The 16,824-nt window shown below is 38.4% G+C and overlaps 2 protein-coding genes across 9 annotated transcripts in view; one reads left to right on the top strand and one right to left on the bottom strand.

Moving 5' to 3' along the window:
* mia2 (MIA SH3 domain ER export factor 2) overlaps positions 1-6,734 on the top strand; it is an 82,431-nt gene extending 75,697 nt beyond the window's left edge. For 4 of the 8 annotated variants that reach the window (XM_069916841.1, XM_069916840.1, XM_069916844.1 and 1 more), the window contains 6 exons: positions 16-147; positions 823-975; positions 2,437-2,522; positions 2,710-2,938; positions 5,156-5,233; positions 6,069-6,734. In XM_069916841.1, the coding sequence (XP_069772942.1) occupies positions 16-147; positions 823-975; positions 2,437-2,522; positions 2,710-2,938; positions 5,156-5,233; positions 6,069-6,235 (845 nt within the window). In that variant the 3' untranslated portion in view covers positions 6,236-6,734. Of the gene's footprint in view, positions 1-15; positions 148-822; positions 976-2,436; positions 2,523-2,709; positions 2,939-5,155; positions 5,234-6,068 lie in introns of those variants that run through there. The other 4 variants (XM_069916842.1, XM_069916843.1, XM_069916845.1 and 1 more) reach the window with 4 other exon arrangements.
* On the bottom strand, positions 6,672-15,790 carry LOC138753624 (F-box only protein 33). The gene is made up of 3 exons (XM_069916848.1): positions 15,102-15,790; positions 10,152-10,843; positions 6,672-9,630 (listed from the first exon to the last, which is right to left on the bottom strand). Exons 1-3 carry the CDS (start codon positions 15,509-15,511, stop codon positions 9,359-9,361), a joined length of 1,374 nt encoding a protein of 457 aa, XP_069772949.1. The 5' UTR covers positions 15,512-15,790; the 3' UTR covers positions 6,672-9,358.
* Between the last annotated feature and the right edge of the window lie 1,034 nt (positions 15,791-16,824).

The following is a 16,824-nucleotide window of genomic DNA, read 5'->3' as shown; positions in this document are numbered from 1 at the left end:
CCTTCATAATGGCAGGAAGAAGTTCTCCATATGGTCCTTCTCCAGTGAGTCGACCTGGATCTGAACCTGTGGGTTTTCTTTCACCTCCATTAATAGATGGACCCTCAAGGTTCTCGCCTTTGTTTCCTGGGAAGCCAGACCCTAAAAGTAAAGTATTTAGCATAATAGTCTGTTGGAAATGTATGAAGGCCTATTAGATGTGGAGTTTTAATTTAGAGAAAAAATTCACTAGGTTGACATTATTTCTCTGAGAGACTGGGAAATTCAATCAAGTGGCATAAAATTATAAGATTGTAATTAGAGTAACATGTTTTCCTCTGCTAAGAGTCAGTGACCAGTATGTACACTCGTTTTGTATAAAGAATTTGAAGCAAAAGAGAATGTAGGATTTATTGGAGACGCATTGAAGTGTGAACCTTTCACCAAGAGGACCGAGCTGCCTAAAAAAAAGGGTGATTGAGGCAAAAACCCTTATCACACTGAGTAAACTCCAGAATGACCACGTTTCAAAACCTGTTGCTATATAGACTGATATCCAGAGAATAAGATTGCCTCGTTGACCTCTTATCAAGCATTATGAATGCAATGGGTCAAATGCCCTCATGAAATGTCCGTAATTCTAAAATTGCAGAGAGCTAATTAGTTAAGCAGTAATCTGATTTTGTTAATATTCTGTAAGCATCCTCCTGTGGGCAAGGTGTATTACTTCAGATTGTGAACTATTCTACAAAATGTCTTGCATACAACATTTATTTAATTGATAAAAGACTTGTCTGACAAATATGAAATGCATTGAATTATTGTGGTGTATTATATCCATAGTAAGAAGTCCTTCAGTCCAGCTGGATCACACAACTAATGAAAATACAGATTCAATTTCTGACCGAATGTCTGATCAGCATGGCCCACAGTCAGATAGTGGTTCTCTGTCCCCTGTGTGGGAAAGAGATCGGAAGTTGTTCAGAGTATCGCCAGGTATGAAAGAACCTCTATAAAATATCAAGCTTTACGTTTCATCTGCTGATGGGTGTTTAGTTTATATGATTGATTTTGCATGAATCATTGTTAAAAAATATTAATATAGAATCCTGTAAATACTTTAAGGGAATTAATATTTTGAGGCAATGTTTGACCATGCACTTACTACCATAATACTGTTGGATGTATACTAAATATACATTAGGAGATTCTGTAGCTCTCTGTCCTCAGTTGTCAGAGAAGTTGACATGAAACTGCAGGAAAGTTATTTGAACCAGTAGAATCTTGCACTTTTGTTTTTTTTTAAAGTTAGAACCAGTACATTATTTAAGCAAAATAAAATTTGAAGTTTAAAATGTATTCTACAACTTGACCTTTGAAACTACTGAACGAAGAAATTTCTCTTTCTCTAAATATTGAATCATATATCCTGAGACTCCTGATCACTGGTTCTAGGTGCCTTCCCCACCCCACCCATAACCTCCTTTCTGTATCCAGTTTGTCAGAATGTTGAGTTCCAATGAGGTCTTTTATCTAGAATCTAATGAATAGAGCTTTTGTCAATCTAATCTTTCATCATCTATAGTACTATTTCAGACTGGAGAACTTCTGCTGTAAGTATCTCCTTTTTTGGGTAATGAGACCAAATCTGGGCGCATTACTCCAGATGTGCCCTTCTCAAGATCCTATAGAATTGTAGGAAGACATTATTGTTTCTCTACTCACCTCCAAAGGTGATGATTATTTTGAGCAGTGTAAGATAAAGTTTGGATTTCTTTTAATAATCAGAATTAGGATTTATTGTCATGAACAAGTCATGAAAATTGATGTTTTGTGACAGCGTCGTAGTGGAAACATACATATTGTAACCATCTTACGACATTACTATAAAAAAATAAAATAATACAATAATAGAGCACGAAAAGTAAGGCCATGTCTTTGGTTCATTGATTATTCAGGAATCTGATCCCAGTGGGGAAGAAGGTGTCCTTGTACCACTGAGTGCTCGTCTTTAGGCTCCTGTACCTTTTCCCCAATGGTATCAGAGTGAAGAGGGCCTGGCCTGCGTGATGGGGGGCCTTTGAGGATAGAGGTAGCTTTTTAAGACCGCCTCATGTAGATGTCCTCGATGGAGTGAAGTCTTGTGCCTCTGATGTTGCAGGCCGAGTTAACAACCCTCTGGATTTTATTCTTGTCCTGAAAGTTGGTGCCTCCATAACAGCCTCACAGTTTAAATCTTTTTTTTAAGCACCAATGAGAATTGTTTATAAATTGATCTATTTCTGCAATGAGAATATTGCAGAACTGAATATACATACTGACTTTCCAGCTAATTGTGTGCTATTTACAACATTGCAATGGAGAAATAGAAAACCAAAAAAGTAAAAATTAATAAAGATATAATTTTATTTTAAAATATCTTTTATAAATTATGAATTCATCTTTACCTCTCTTCAGCTTTGATTTGTGCAGATGGATACCCTGAACTGGAAAATAACATGCAAACTTCAAATTCTGCTTTGGAGAGTCATGCCCAAGACTGTGTAAGTGTAGTCTCTATTGTAATTTCTCTGATCTTATTTCTGCCTATTTTATGTATAAATAGAATTAGAACATTTGTTTAATTTACAAAAATACATGTTCTTAGTGAGCTTTGAGTTGCTGGAATTGTTTTGTTTTAATTGTTTAATTAATTATTGGAGAATAAACAATGTATTATGTTTCCTGTAGGACATATTAAATACATCTCGAAACCAGTCTCTTCCTGTAGAAGCTGAATTTGGAATTAGACCTAATTTTGCCCCAGTTTATCGTAACCAAGTTCCCTTTTTTCCTGTTAATCTACGAGGTCATGCTCCACTCCGGGGACCTCCACCACCTCCGCGTGTTGGGATCTATGGTCCTCCAGAACGTTTCCCATTGAGGGCTTTTGGTTTGCCACCTCCTCCTTCCATGGGAAGTAAGTATACTGGTTTAATTAACTAATTGACTACAATGAACAGTGAAACGGTTTACTTGCACAAGGTTTCGTATCTGAAAAATCATGTAGAAAAACAAAGTTATGTTAATTTTCAGATGAAATTGGTCATTCTTTTGTAGTAGAGAAAAAAAAATCTGCTGGAGAAACTCACCAGTTTGAGCAACAGCAATGGGAGAATAGTTGAAGCTTTGGGTTAGAACCTTTCAAGACCCATTGAGTTCTCCCAGCAGATTGTTTTTTTTTTTCACTCTAGATTCAAGCAGCTGCAGTCTCTTGGTGTCATGCATGTGATTATATCCTTTAAAAAAAAAAGGTATATTTTTCTGTTTCTCAGTTGCAAAGAGATGCAGCCAGCTAGGTACCAATCCACCGGCTGCCTTTTCCTCTTTTGGTTAATGAATTATGGTGAATATGCCACAGGATTTGTTTGGGATTGCCTGCAATGTGTGAACCTCTATCAGTTGTGTACATATGTTTGTTGTCAGTGTTTAAATTCAGAAGCAGCTGCAATTTTTTGGCAATCCTATATCTGTGATTCATCAGTTGGAAAAGTGAAAGGAGTACATGTCAGAATGTTGTCATTTGTCATGTGCTCATTGTTTCACCTGCAAAATAAAATGCACTATCTGCTCGATCTTTCATGGGATTTTATCATTTCAGGAGTTTAAATATGCCATTTTTTCATGGGCTGGCTCTGCCAAAAATGCTCAGCTACTAATCCATTTTTTAATAGGATTTTATAGCACTATAAAACAAAGTTGTGTTGAATTAAAACAATAGTGTAGACCACTGAATGGATTTAAATACTGGACACTCCATTGGAAAAAGTGGACAGGAGTGCTGGGAAGGATCCATCAAAGTCTTGCTAGAATTGCATGTGACAGGAAGTAGACTTGTGGAAATACTCAAACACCTTTTTCAATTTAACCATTCCAAGATTTTATCAACCATCACCCCTGTGCTCATTAAATTACATTGAGTCCTGTGTAATTCTCATTTTTTAATCCAAATTCCTTTTACCGTAGCTTCCTTCAACTGGTTAATCTCCCAAAACTTAATCAATTTGAGCCTTCACTTTCTTTTCCTTGCTTTTGACAGGTCTTCATCAGCTATCCAGCCTTAAAACTCTCTCACTTCCTTTAAAACTTGAATGCTCTACCAAAAATCTTAGGACATCTTTTATAGCAGTTTTTAAGAATTCATGTAATAAACATTTTGAATTGATGTGAACTGCACACCAACATGGGGGGGGGGGAGCAAAAAAGAAATAGATGCTGGAAATATGTAATAATTTTTTTTTAAATGCTGGAACTATTTAGAATCTGGAGAGGGTTAATGTTTTCATTTGAATCAGGTTCAGCTGTTACAGAGATCTAGGAAGAAATGGATCAAAACTAGTCAGTCTTGCTGGAATATTTATAATGATTTGTTTAGCATGGATAGAAGATTGGTTAAGCAATAGAAGACAGAGAATTGGGATAAATGGGCATTTCTCTGGTTTGCAATCATTGGTGAGCAGAGCATCACATAGTTCAGTGCTGGGTCAGCAAGTGTTCACAATATACTGTAAAACCCCAGTTATCTGGAATTCAAGCAACCAGCAAACTGCCCCCCCCCCCAAAAAAAAAGCCAAATAAATAAATAGAATGAAAATAAAGAATAATAAATAAATAGAAATTTAGAATGAAGTTAAAATTGTTAAAAAAAATCTTTTATGAAGCAACACAAACTTTTGGTGAAAATGGGAGCAAAATATTCAGCCAGTGGAGTGCCTTGGTTGTTCTTTGCTCATAGCAGATATTTGAATAAAACTGCATCACCCAGAATGTTGGTTGATGCTGCTTGCCTTTGGGGTGACTCTCTTAAAATGTCTCCTTATCCCTGCTTAGTCTTTATCTTTATGGAAAGGGAATACACTTGTGATCATCTCTTCCTAATGTAGATGTAGGAGCTCAGGACAATAATACAAATTAAGTCATCTTCAATTGTTTCATCAATGACTTTCTGTCCTTTCATAAAGTGTGGAGTGGACACATTTGTCGATGGTAGTTTCCAGTCAATTCAATTATAATAGTTGATCTTGTTACATGAAGGCATAGACTATAAAATAGGTGTAAATTTATGCCACACAACAGGCAATTAATGTCCATCAGCCTAAATGTATCTGTCACCTCCTCAACATTTTTTCATTTTCAGTAGGGGAGAGGTTACAACCAAAACTTAACAGGATCAGACACACATTTACCAAATATCGAAGATTGAATCTCATGGAAGGTGGGTGACTCACCTCTTCACTTCCTCAAATCTTTGTGCTAATAAGGTATTTTCCATTAGCACAGATGAATGCAGCTTCAAAACACTCCTATAACACACACTGGAGACATCAGTCTAATCACGTTACAATGTAGACCATACTGCTGTAGTTAAAACCTTTTCAACAAATTCCCACTTTTATAGCCTTGCAATATATTAAGTTCTTACCCAGCTCCTGTTTGAGTTCCATGGTTGAACCTGTATCCAGTACCCCTTTTCAGTAATGACAAAGGAATGAATGCACTTTTTTATAATTTAAGTAGATGGTATATATGGAATGTCTCTCAAACTGGACAGACTAAGGTAGTTTTTACACATGTATATTTCTTATAGTCATTCTGGCAAGGCCAGCATTTATTATCCATCCCTAATTGGCTTCCAAGCACTCCCACCTTAACCACTGCAGTTTGTTTTTCCAGTTAAGATACACCCACACTGCTACTGGGGAGGTGGTTCTGGGATTTGAACCCAGTGATGATGAGGCAAATGTAATATTTTCAAGGAAAAATAACATGTCATTGGAGAACTTGGTGTTCACGTGCACCTGAAACTCTTCCATTTTAGAGATACTTAACCCATCTGAACTTGCAAAATAGAAATAATACTCAAAAGTTATTTAAGAAATAAAATCGGCTTTAATTGTGTGAGCAGAATTTGGTCCAAATGGGTTGATTAATTCTGAGGAGTTTCCTGACAAGAAGGTGACTCCCATCAGTGGCCATCAAGATGACTTAGTTGTGTAGTTAAAATTATAGCTAACATTCCCAAGAAAAATGTATTGTTTTTTTTCTTACAGTTAGAGATCCACGACGACCAGGACCATATCTGAATAATTTCCCAGCACCTCGGCCTGTTTATTTTCCACACAGACCATTTTCAGACATTGCAGGTGGTCTTCTTCCTTCACGACTTCCTCTACCCAAGTTTCCCACAACAGAACACCCATCTTCACAAGATAAATGAATGGCTATGGCTTGTCCAGAAGTGTGGGTTACAATACTGCATTGGTTTTATTATTTGTGATGTTTCACCAATGACTGGTGATGACCTTACACTTTGAATAAAGGCACATTTTCTGATACTGTGCTGTTTCGATTAGAATTGTACACCTCAGGAGTCTGAGAATTAAACTTTGTGCAATACTGAGGGTTAGCTTGCCATTGTACAGCAGGGTTTTGCCATGCACTATTTTAGTCAAGAGCATTGTTTTTATCCAGTCCCTTTTACATGTGGAATTTGTAAATGCATAACTCTTTAAATGGCAAAACCATATTTGAACTGTTGGAATTTTAATTAGTAAGAATGTAATTCATGCACATGTTCAAGGTGGGGCTAATACTACTTCCACTTGTGTAAATGCAGATTTATAGGCCTAATATAAAAGAATGTTTGCAGAACATTTAGAATGTAAAAATGTTTATTGTAATATACTGAAAATAAAACATGTTTGATTGAAACAAAATGAACTTTAGATGTGAAATTCTTTTCATACAACTATACGTACAGAGGAATGAAGGAACATTTATGGGATTTTGCATCCACTTTTCTGTATCCCCCATCACTTAGTTCTTGGCCATAAAATGTCAGTTTTGAACATTATTTTTTCTTAACCTTGGGCAAAAGGTTCGGCGATGATTGGGTGAAATCAAAACTAGAAAAAAAATTGAAACTCTTGGGGCTGTTTTAAGATGCCACCAGAAAAAAAACAAGCATTTAACCGCCATACAGATGTCCTGAGAGTTTAAAAAAATTGGAATTGCATTTTTCACCATTGTTTAGACACTTCAATGGATATAGCAATACAACAGTTAAGCAGAAAGAAGCCAAATAAGTATCGATACCAGTATTGATTTGCACTAGCCATATTTTGGTCTAATAACTAATGGTATTTGTGATCATGGATATGACACTGCCCCAATGGTTTCATTAGTTGTAAATGGTAGATTGTAAAATATTACATCAGATGATTTGAATTCACACATAAGGAGACAGGCAATTCTTCGGGTTCATGTAATAATCTTAATTCTGACATGCTATAGTGTAATTAACCTGAGAGACAACTTTTCAAACAAGGGTTTGCCTACAAATCCCAATTAACATAATTTGAAGGAAGTCAAGACATTTCAATTCAAAATCTCTAAACAATGGTAGCCCAAGTGATCTAGTCACCTTCAGAATGACTATGCTGGCCTTCAATATTTTCTCTTGGACTCTCAAATTAAGGATACAAACTTGCAAAAATTTTAAGAGTGTATATTCTTTGATAAATACCACACGTGAATAAAGAGCAAAGGAATCTCAAATCAGATCCAATCAAGAATGGCAACCTACCACATCCATTTCAGAATAGGGTAATAAACATGCAGATAGCCAATTTTAACAATCTACAGACCAGCAAACATTAAAAGTGGTTGGATGATTTTGGCTTCTGAGATAGTTAAACCAGACAATGCAATTTAAGTCACAATGAACTCTGCATTCTGGCTGTATCCTAAGTACTAGTCTACAATGAACTCTTAACCTCAATTTCTCACCCACTACTAATCCCTCATTTCAATTTCTATTCTTTTACATCTCACAGGCAAACATTGCTTCAACATCTCCATGGAAGAAGATTCCTCAATAACTGCCAAATAGCTTTTACTGGCCAGTCAAGACGATCCATTTAAAAAAAAGCATACAATGAAACAAGCACTTTAACAAAAACCACTGCAAGATCTCCAAACAAAAACTAGGACTCAGGCCTGTTAATTTATTTTTTTCTACACTGTGGTGACTGTTGGGAACAAGTATTGCAAGAAAAAAAAGTGAAATTAAGGCAAATGAAACCTCAGAGTATCACTGAAATTTCACATGAAATGCTAAACATTCAAGGAGCACGGCAGGAGGTAAAAGGATATACTTTGTAACCACACTTTACTACAAATACTAGTACAGTTCCATGTATGTAAAATAGTTTAGACTTAAACCAATTAATGTAGTTTATCAGTACATGCAACTTTATGCGAAGTCCACACATGGTAAAGTTTAAAATGTCATTGTAAATTCCCAAAACATTATGTAAATAAGACATTTGAATGCTTTATTGATAGATTAAAACAGCAGTCAACACAAACTTTAAACATTAATTTAACATTCAACTGCTTTCCTCACATTTTCTGTCAGTATTTCATATGATCTCATTCAATGATAAAATCTCACCACATCTGGCATTTTCATACATTGCACCAGTGGATCCACTCTACAGATGTACATATAAAATCCGCATGGTAAGTGCATTAATCACTGGAGACACGCAACATAATGCACACCTGTCAAAACGCATCATCTTTGACACAAGATGGTAAAACCATTTGAAACAATCACCACTCACACTTTCTTCATAAATAGAATCTTGACATATGTTGCATACAGTAAATTTGTTTTACAAGCTTATACAAAGCAGCCAGGTCACAGCACTGCTGGGCAGCATGATGGCCACACTGAGTAATACTGGCTGTCCTTTACATTAAATGCACAACATTCGTACCACTTAAAACTGGGGTCAGGTGCTAGTCTCACAGAGACCACGACTGTACCCGCGGTTGCCCTGAACATTGCGGCTTTTAAAGCCTCTTGCTTTAACAAGATTTTAAAAGTTATCCTAGTGGAATGTTCTCAAAAATCATAGCAGCAGCTCATAGCTTTGTTAGAACTGATTTTTTGTATTCACTATTCACAGTGAACCAGGTGCACGTTCATTTTAGAGCTGTAAAGTTGTTGACTGAGCCACAGCACAGCTGTGTACCGCAGGTCGAAAATTCGACCTTTTAAACTCGTAGGTTCTGGCTGACCAGCCATTGGCCTGCCCCTGCCAGCATGTGGGCACTTCTTCATTCTGTTTTCTTTGGCAGTTGACACGGGCGCTGACAGAGAAAATCCAGTGACTCTTGCCACATCTACTTCTAAACCAATACCAACTACATTTACAGATTAAGCAGGATAAACAAGTATATATTTGTAACTAATACTAATTAACAGCACATGTAAATGTTAACTTATTACTGAAAAAATGCAGGGCCTTCTATTACACAGAAGTTTGAAATGCTAAATGCCTTCACTGAAGCGCTGCATCTCTTTGTAAAAATAACGAGTGGTCTCACTGAAAACATAAAGGGTTTCATTTTTCATTACTGGATGCCACTGCTTTCCTAAACCTATGGATACTTCTTCAATGAGATTATGCACAGGATCTCCATCGAGATCAGCCATTGCATCTTCATCAAAATTAATGCTTTCCTCGGTGACCTCCAGAACTTGCAGCTCAGGTCCACGAAGCCGAGCTATCGCAATGAGATTATGGGCCCAAACTGCATAACCTGGATTGGGAAAAAAAAGCACATTATGGAATCAAGAACAGTGTTCATACAAAACTTTTACTGAATTCCAACAAACATGGCTATCATGCTTAATTATGGGCCTCAAAATTACCATTTTTCAGGATGAAGGTTTGAGAATCCATTAAATAAGAGTTTTGAGCAATACAAATTGAAATTAGTGGCCACAAAAGTAACTTCACTAAACAATTCACAATGCACTATAAAGTTATACATAAACATTTGTACTGGTAGTTTTCAAGGAATTTGACCAGAAAATTAAAATATTTATTTGATCACGAGCTCTAGAAAAGATGACTATTTCCCTTGTCATAAATCTTACTTCATTCTTCTATCTGTTCTTGATCATTGTTTTTCTAAGATTTTTGCTTTCTATTATCCAAGAAATAAGTGAACAAAACTTAAAATGTTTACAAATCAAGATCAGAAAAACGAGTCAAAAGTAACTATAAGCAAAGCCAATTTAAATACAAAGATATAACCACAAATCATCCACTGCTTACCGTGGATTGAGAGGTGAGAAAGCTTTGTACACTTCCATGCCAAAAGCACCAATGGGTCTTCATTTCTGTTGTCACTGAGATCTGGAAAACCGTTAATGCCTTGCTCTACATCCTTTATGAGGAGGAAGTGGGTAAGGGATTTGTCATACTGCCTGGATATGAGATCTACCACAGCACCTGAAACACCATTAGTTGAGCTGTCAAAGTGAATCCTCCCTAAAGGTATGCTTGGCTTCAGAATTCTTAGCAAAATGTCATTCCTGACATTAAAGGCCATGATGTAAACATGAAGATTTGCACAGTGCCTGGCAAGCACCTTCCAATCTGCATCTTGTGGCATGTTATCTAAAACATGTATGTTGGACATGGAGAGATGATGTATTACGAGAGACAACCTATGCAAAGGCACATGGTTGTTGTTGGCAAGTACTCGTGTTACTTCAGCAGTAAAATCACAGAAATCCAATGCAAGTGATCGCAGGTTTAGAAAGCGCTCCAGCTCAACTGCCTCAATAACTGGGGTTTTATTAATAAAATGGGTATCCAGGAGACTCAGGTGTTCAATGCAGTTGGCACTGGACTGAGGCAAGGCTGCTAGTGTTGTGGGAGTTACTACCTCCAGCATAAAACCAAGGGAGAGCCATTTCAGATGCTTGGAATTTCCCAATACCTCTTCAATCAATTGTTGGATTCTGTAATAAACAAAAGTATTACATTTGCTACATTTCTAAACATAAGCAATTCATTAGATTTACAAGTATAAAGCCCTTCAACTTTCTCTCCAATGGGAATACAATACACATTGAAGGAAAACTGAAACAATGAAAGACAAATCAATGCACCCCATCACATGCTGACAATTAAAATCCCTTTTTCCCCTTAATCCTTTTCACTAAAGGTTTCCAGACAAATCAGTTCCACTTCAGATTTGATCTTGAATGATCCTCCATCAATTACCCAATTTCAAATATTATATAATCCATTAGTTCTGGTTGCTCTACCAGACATTCCCCTTGTTCATTATGCCTCGCCCAATTTTATTGGCAATTGAAAACATCATCAGTTCCCATCAAAAAAAAATCAACTAAAAATATTAACTGTTCCACACACCACAAATGCTACCCGATCTACTGAGCATCTTCAGCAATTTTTTTTGTTTCCTGCATCTGCAGTTATTTGCTTTGTCCATTATAATACTTATTAGCCCCTTTAAGGTGCAGATTTCTGGGCTCTGAACTTTATCTTGTGCCATATAAACCACTTCCATCTCATTAACAAACCAATCAAATGGGAGTTCCAAAATAAAATGGTTGTTTTAAAAATAAGTTCCCTTGGTTTACAGCTATAAAAAAAAATTTCAACTCAAGTCACTTGCTCTTCAGATTGCATTAACATTTCCTGTAAACAAATGTTCCATATTATAGTCACCTCGATTTCTACTTCTTGTCCTTCTCATTCTAATTAACATTTGGGGGTAGTGTAGCATTATCATCAACTTTAGTTTGTTAAAAAGAACATCTGTGTTGCAGCACAAAATAGCTGCACCAAAAACACAGCTTCAAACAAAAAATAAAATAAAATCTGGGTTAGTTGCATGGCATTTTCCTTTCCTCCTCGTCGTAGTATCAATGCTGCACCCAAGATGGTGGCAAAGAATGATCATTTAAAATAAATAGCTCCTACCTCATTTATTTAAAGCTTTCATCAAATAACGACTCTTGCATAGTGCTGCAGGTTATGTTTAATTTATTCACTGATAAAATATATTCTTGATTTTGACTACATCAGTTGTCATGTTTCGTAAACATTCAATTGACAGAATTGTACTTATCAGTGTTGCTGACGAGTACGACAAGCTTAAGGCAACTAAATAATTTTAAAATCATTGACTGGTGAAAGGCATTTAATAAGTTTTGAAATCAAAACACAATAAGATTTTACAGAATCATAGGAAGATTTATACCAAGATTTTTTTTTTAAAGTGTTTTCCTTCCTTATATCTACTCACGTAAAAAGAAATGTTGTGAAAGCAACATTGTTCTGCATAGAGTTGCTGGTGACTCCACCAAAGTGACGCTCCTAGTCATTTTACACCTCCTAAATAAATATTTAGCCTCAGCTCAGTTTGCTTGCAAAGGCCTTAGCAAATTCAGGAACCCAGCAAAAGAAAAACTGAAGGCAGTAGTGACGCTCGGTTTGGGAAAAGACTGTAGGATCAGGCCATCTACAAAGGCAGGTTTACTATACAAATTCCTCAGAATCCTAAACCACCACAAGGCACATGGTTGTTGTTACCGCACAGTTATTATTCATACTTCCCTCATTGAAGTAAAGCTGCAGACACGCAAATGAGCAACTAATTCGACACCACTCACATCTATCCCTACTGTAACAACAAGGAGACACAAATACCAATTTTACAACAAAGGATCAGCTCTGCAATCTGCAACAACCCACCTAATCGATTTAAATAGCAGATATGCAAATTTATTGAAAGGTAGAGATTTGAATTTATTCTAGATTTCTTCCTTTTATTTATATTGACGAGATTTTGTCTCTCTCATCTACAAATTTTATTGCTGACACTCTTCAATCATATATAGCAATGTTTATTTCCCCACTCTATATTTTAAGAATCAACACCACTAAGGGCATCCTCTGACTCACTGGTGCCTTCAGGAAAGGAGGTCTAGGTGCCACAAGACTCTAAGCACCAGATTCAGGAACAGCTGCTACCCCTCCACTAACAGACTCCTCAACAAAACTCAATCAGAAACTCGTTTAGGGAATCTTACTTTCACATTGTTTATTGCTGAATTTTCTTTTTAGTATTGAACACTTTGTTTAGTTTTCTCTTGTACAGTTATTTGTTGCACTACCAATAAGTAGGAATTCTGCCTGGCCTGCAGGAAAAAGAACCTCCGAGTTGTGTATGTTATGTACGTACTCGGTCAACAAATCTGAATATTGGGTCTCATTTCGCCATTTTGAAATGTGATTGTAAACCCAATTAGTAAAACTGACTTTTATGTACAATTCAGTCTTGCAACTCCTAAAGAACAGTATTTCCCAGCAAACTCCACCTTTTAAAAAAAAGGCAAAAAAATTCACTGACTTACATTTTTTTTAAAATATTCACACATAAATTATCTGGTCCAGCAGAGAATTTCTGTAGAACCAATGGATGTAGACCAGGTGAAAAAATAATATGCCCAGACTTTTGTTTTAAGTAGTGATTTGAAGAAATAGAAATAAATGAAAGTAGAGAGAAAACAAATACTAGCAAAACAAGAAAGACAAAAAGGCAAGTACAAAAGTTATAAGAGCCATCAGCAGGTCTCTTGCCATCGACAGATCAAAATGTTCTAAACCTACATGAGCCAGCAGTTTTCTACCAGAAATCGATAACAATTTAACAAAGAACAACTATTTTAGATAGAAGAATCAGAGTTTCTTAAAAGGTTCATTCTTATATGGCTTTTAAGCAATATTAATTTCTATATTACACACCAAAAACAATAATGGTAAATTTTTCCACAAGGGTTTTTTTTTTAATTTAACCACTTAATCTCCCTCACTAAGAGACTTATTTAGTTTGACTTTCCGACTGTATTAGGAAACAATAGATTTTTAAAAACAGAACACTATAGCACAGTACAGGTCCTTTGGCCCTCTATGCTGTGCCGACCCATATATTTCTTCCCTATATATCCCTACCTCATAACCATCTATTTTTCTTCCATCCATGTGCCTGTCTAAGAATCCCTTAAATGCCCCAAATGTTTCAACTTAAGAACTCATGGCAGTCCTGTAGGGCACAAATATGAAGATTCATAGTCAATACTATGTCCCACACACAGCCCAAACAAAAAATAGACCTTAAATCCTAATTTGATTTGAATAATATTGCAGCATCCTAAGATTTAAGGTTGCACATCTCATTTTCACAATCGAGAGAAAAAAAGCTAAAGGAACATTATCATTGTCCCTCTCAGCCACGATGTTGGGTGCGTCTACACTACAACCTGTCCCGAATTCCATCAGCAAGTCTACGGTGTCTGAGAGCCACACGCACAAAAATCTCCTCGCCTGCTAACCTCTCTTCCAGTTTTGTGGAGATGGTGTATCTATTCCACAATCTCCAAGTCTACCTAACTGTTTTTGCTAATAGCTCTGCATAGTACAAACTATATTAGAAAAATTATGATTTTACTTTAAAATTGTGTTCCCAAGTACTGAATACGATTTCCTCTTTGCTACATCCTCTCGCCCAGGGGTGGCCAACCTTTAAATTTTTAATTTGACAGACAGCACAGTAGCAGGCCATTTCGGCCCAGGGGGTGTGGGTCAATTGCACGGACTTATGGGCTGAAATGGCCTCTTAGCATGCTGTATGTCTGAATTACATTTTGGAAATTAAAAGGTTGGCCACCCCTGCTCTAGTCCATTAAACTAGATACAAATAAAACAGCTGGCAAAAAAAAAGTCTTTATTCAATGAAATATAACTCTATATTATTCTGAGTTACAGAAGTGCAAATGAGTTAAATAAATTAAAAGCAAGTACGTTCTCTGCGAGCTTGATGCTAAACTGGGGATCGTGCTCATTTAGCTGACAAAAGCAGTTGGTTGGAAGTGTTTCTCAAGATTTTTACAGCAGGTTATTTTTTGAAAAAGCAAGAATCAATGTTTGGGAAGAAACTGCAAAAATTTGCGTGCACATAGAAGAAGTAAGTTATAAAATCCTCTGCATTTCTCAGCTCCCTGATGTCTTCTTCCTTAAACGTTGCAGCGAGACTCAGGCCACTGCATACCCATCACCTGCAAGGTGGGCCCTGAAGCAGAGCATCCAAACCTCCTCAGCTGCGCTCATCGGCCCCCCGAAACTCCCACCCTCGGGCCGGGACCGCTCCCTGCCCTGGGCCCCGCTCTTCCCTGCCGGGACACCTACTCGAGCGAGTGCTTGTCGTCGGGTTCCTGCAGGAAGATGTCGCCGAACACGCTGAGCTTCTGGAGGTTGCGGTTGTTCCTCACGCTCTTCAACACGCACACCACCTCGTCCAGGTAACTCGGGAGCGGGACGGGCCTGCCGCCGCCCTCGAACTCCACCCGCAGCTCCCGCACGAACGAGCCGCACTTCTTCATGAGGAAGTCGAGGCGGCCGCGCTCGGCGGCCGAGCCGCGCAGACGGAGCCGGAGCTCCGGCCACAGCGACGGGTAGAAGAGGCACTCGCGCCACTTGGTGCAGACGGACGAGGCCCGCAGCCGGTCCCAGGAGGGCAGGAAGGAGAAGATGTGCACGATGACTTCGCAGGGCAGGGCGGCCGCCGCCGCCGCCGCGACAGCCCCGCACAGTGCCATGGCCCGACCTCCCTCCCGGCCGGCCGCCTGCCTCGCCCTCCCTCACCGATGGCTCTGGGCCCTGGTGCACCGCTACCGATCCCTCGCTCCTCTCTATCCCTGCACGGGCGGTGGGGAGGGAGGGAGGGAGGGTCGCTGCACAGGCCGCAGCCCCCTGGCCACTCGCTCGCTTTACTCCTTCAGCACTGCCTCTGTCATCGCTCGCAGTCCCGGCTCAGGGCCTTGCACCGGAAGCTGAGTGGGATCGTCGCAAACCCGAGGGTGGGGGGGGGGGTCAGAAACACCGCCAGCATTCGAAGGACCACGAATCACAGCGGAAAACCCCTTCGGTTTACAGAGTGCATATTAACAGTAATATTCCCAACCAATGCGAGCCTAAACTCTAAAGATCCAACTAACTCAACATGGTGAGGTGTCTCCACCTCTTCTATTCATCCCCCCCCCCCCGTTCGCTCCTCTTTAAGGCGCCATAGACCTGTTTACAAAAAGCGGCGGTGTCGTCACGTGACATGACGTCAGCGTCTTGCGGCGAGTTAGGACAAAGTTGCTCGTCCATCCTTTCAGTCCTCACCCTTGCAACAACCCCCACCGTCCCAGGGGACGAGGGTATTGCCTGCCCCTTTCCAAACTTCTCTTCCTCTCCATCCCAAATAGCCAACATTAACTCTGTTTCTTCTCTGACCTGTAGTGTTTCCATCATCACATTTTTGGGCATCGCAGTTCCTTTTAATTTCGCGCCCCCCCCCCCACCCCCTCAATGACCAAGTCCTTAACCTGAGACACTGGTCTTAATTTTGTAATCATCTCTGAGAGAAAATAGGAAAATGATACCACCTTTCAGCATTCCAATCTTTGAAAATATTTTGTCTTTATGGTACCAAGGAATGAGTCCACTTCCATAACATTTCCAGGCAACATAAGACTTTTCTCAAATTTTGACCCATTTATGGTTTCCAAACTTACTATTTCCTGAATCCTCCTGATTGTCTTTATTAAGAAAATAATACACTTTAATGCTACACTTATGTAGCATACAAATAATGCTACACTTTAGCAGGACTCAATTTTTGCTTGATCCAGACACCAATGGACTAAAAGACTTTCAGTCCAGATTATAGCAGAATTTAGTATAAATAAGCTTTCATCCCCAATAACAGCCTTAAATATATTTCCTTATGATGCAGGAGGAAGTCCTGACTATCAAATGCACACTGTTACTCAGGTCATAGAGATCAATCCTATTCCCCCACTTCCCTATTCTTGCTCAAATGTCCATCAGATTTTCCTTCCTCCCACTTACATAGGGAATTTAC

Source organism: Narcine bancroftii, chromosome 2, assembly GCF_036971445.1.
Source record: "Narcine bancroftii isolate sNarBan1 chromosome 2, sNarBan1.hap1, whole genome shotgun sequence".
Lineage (NCBI taxonomy): Eukaryota > Metazoa > Chordata > Chondrichthyes > Torpediniformes > Narcinidae > Narcine > Narcine bancroftii.
This window is presented reverse-complemented; position numbering and strand designations above follow the sequence as displayed.

Bases quoted from the DNA above. Each gene is read 5' to 3' on its own strand.
- LOC138753624 (XM_069916848.1), bottom strand. From the start codon at position 15,511: ATGGCACTGTGCGGGGCTGTCGCGGCGGCGGCGGCGGCCGCCCTGCCC. The intron at 10,844-15,101 runs GTAGGTGTCCCG...TGTTTATTACAG, and splicing joins GACGACAAGCACTCGCTCGA to AATCCAACAATTGATTGAAG. The intron at 9,631-10,151 runs GTAAGCAGTGGA...TTCCCAATCCAG, and splicing joins TTCTCACCTCTCAATCCACG to GTTATGCAGTTTGGGCCCAT.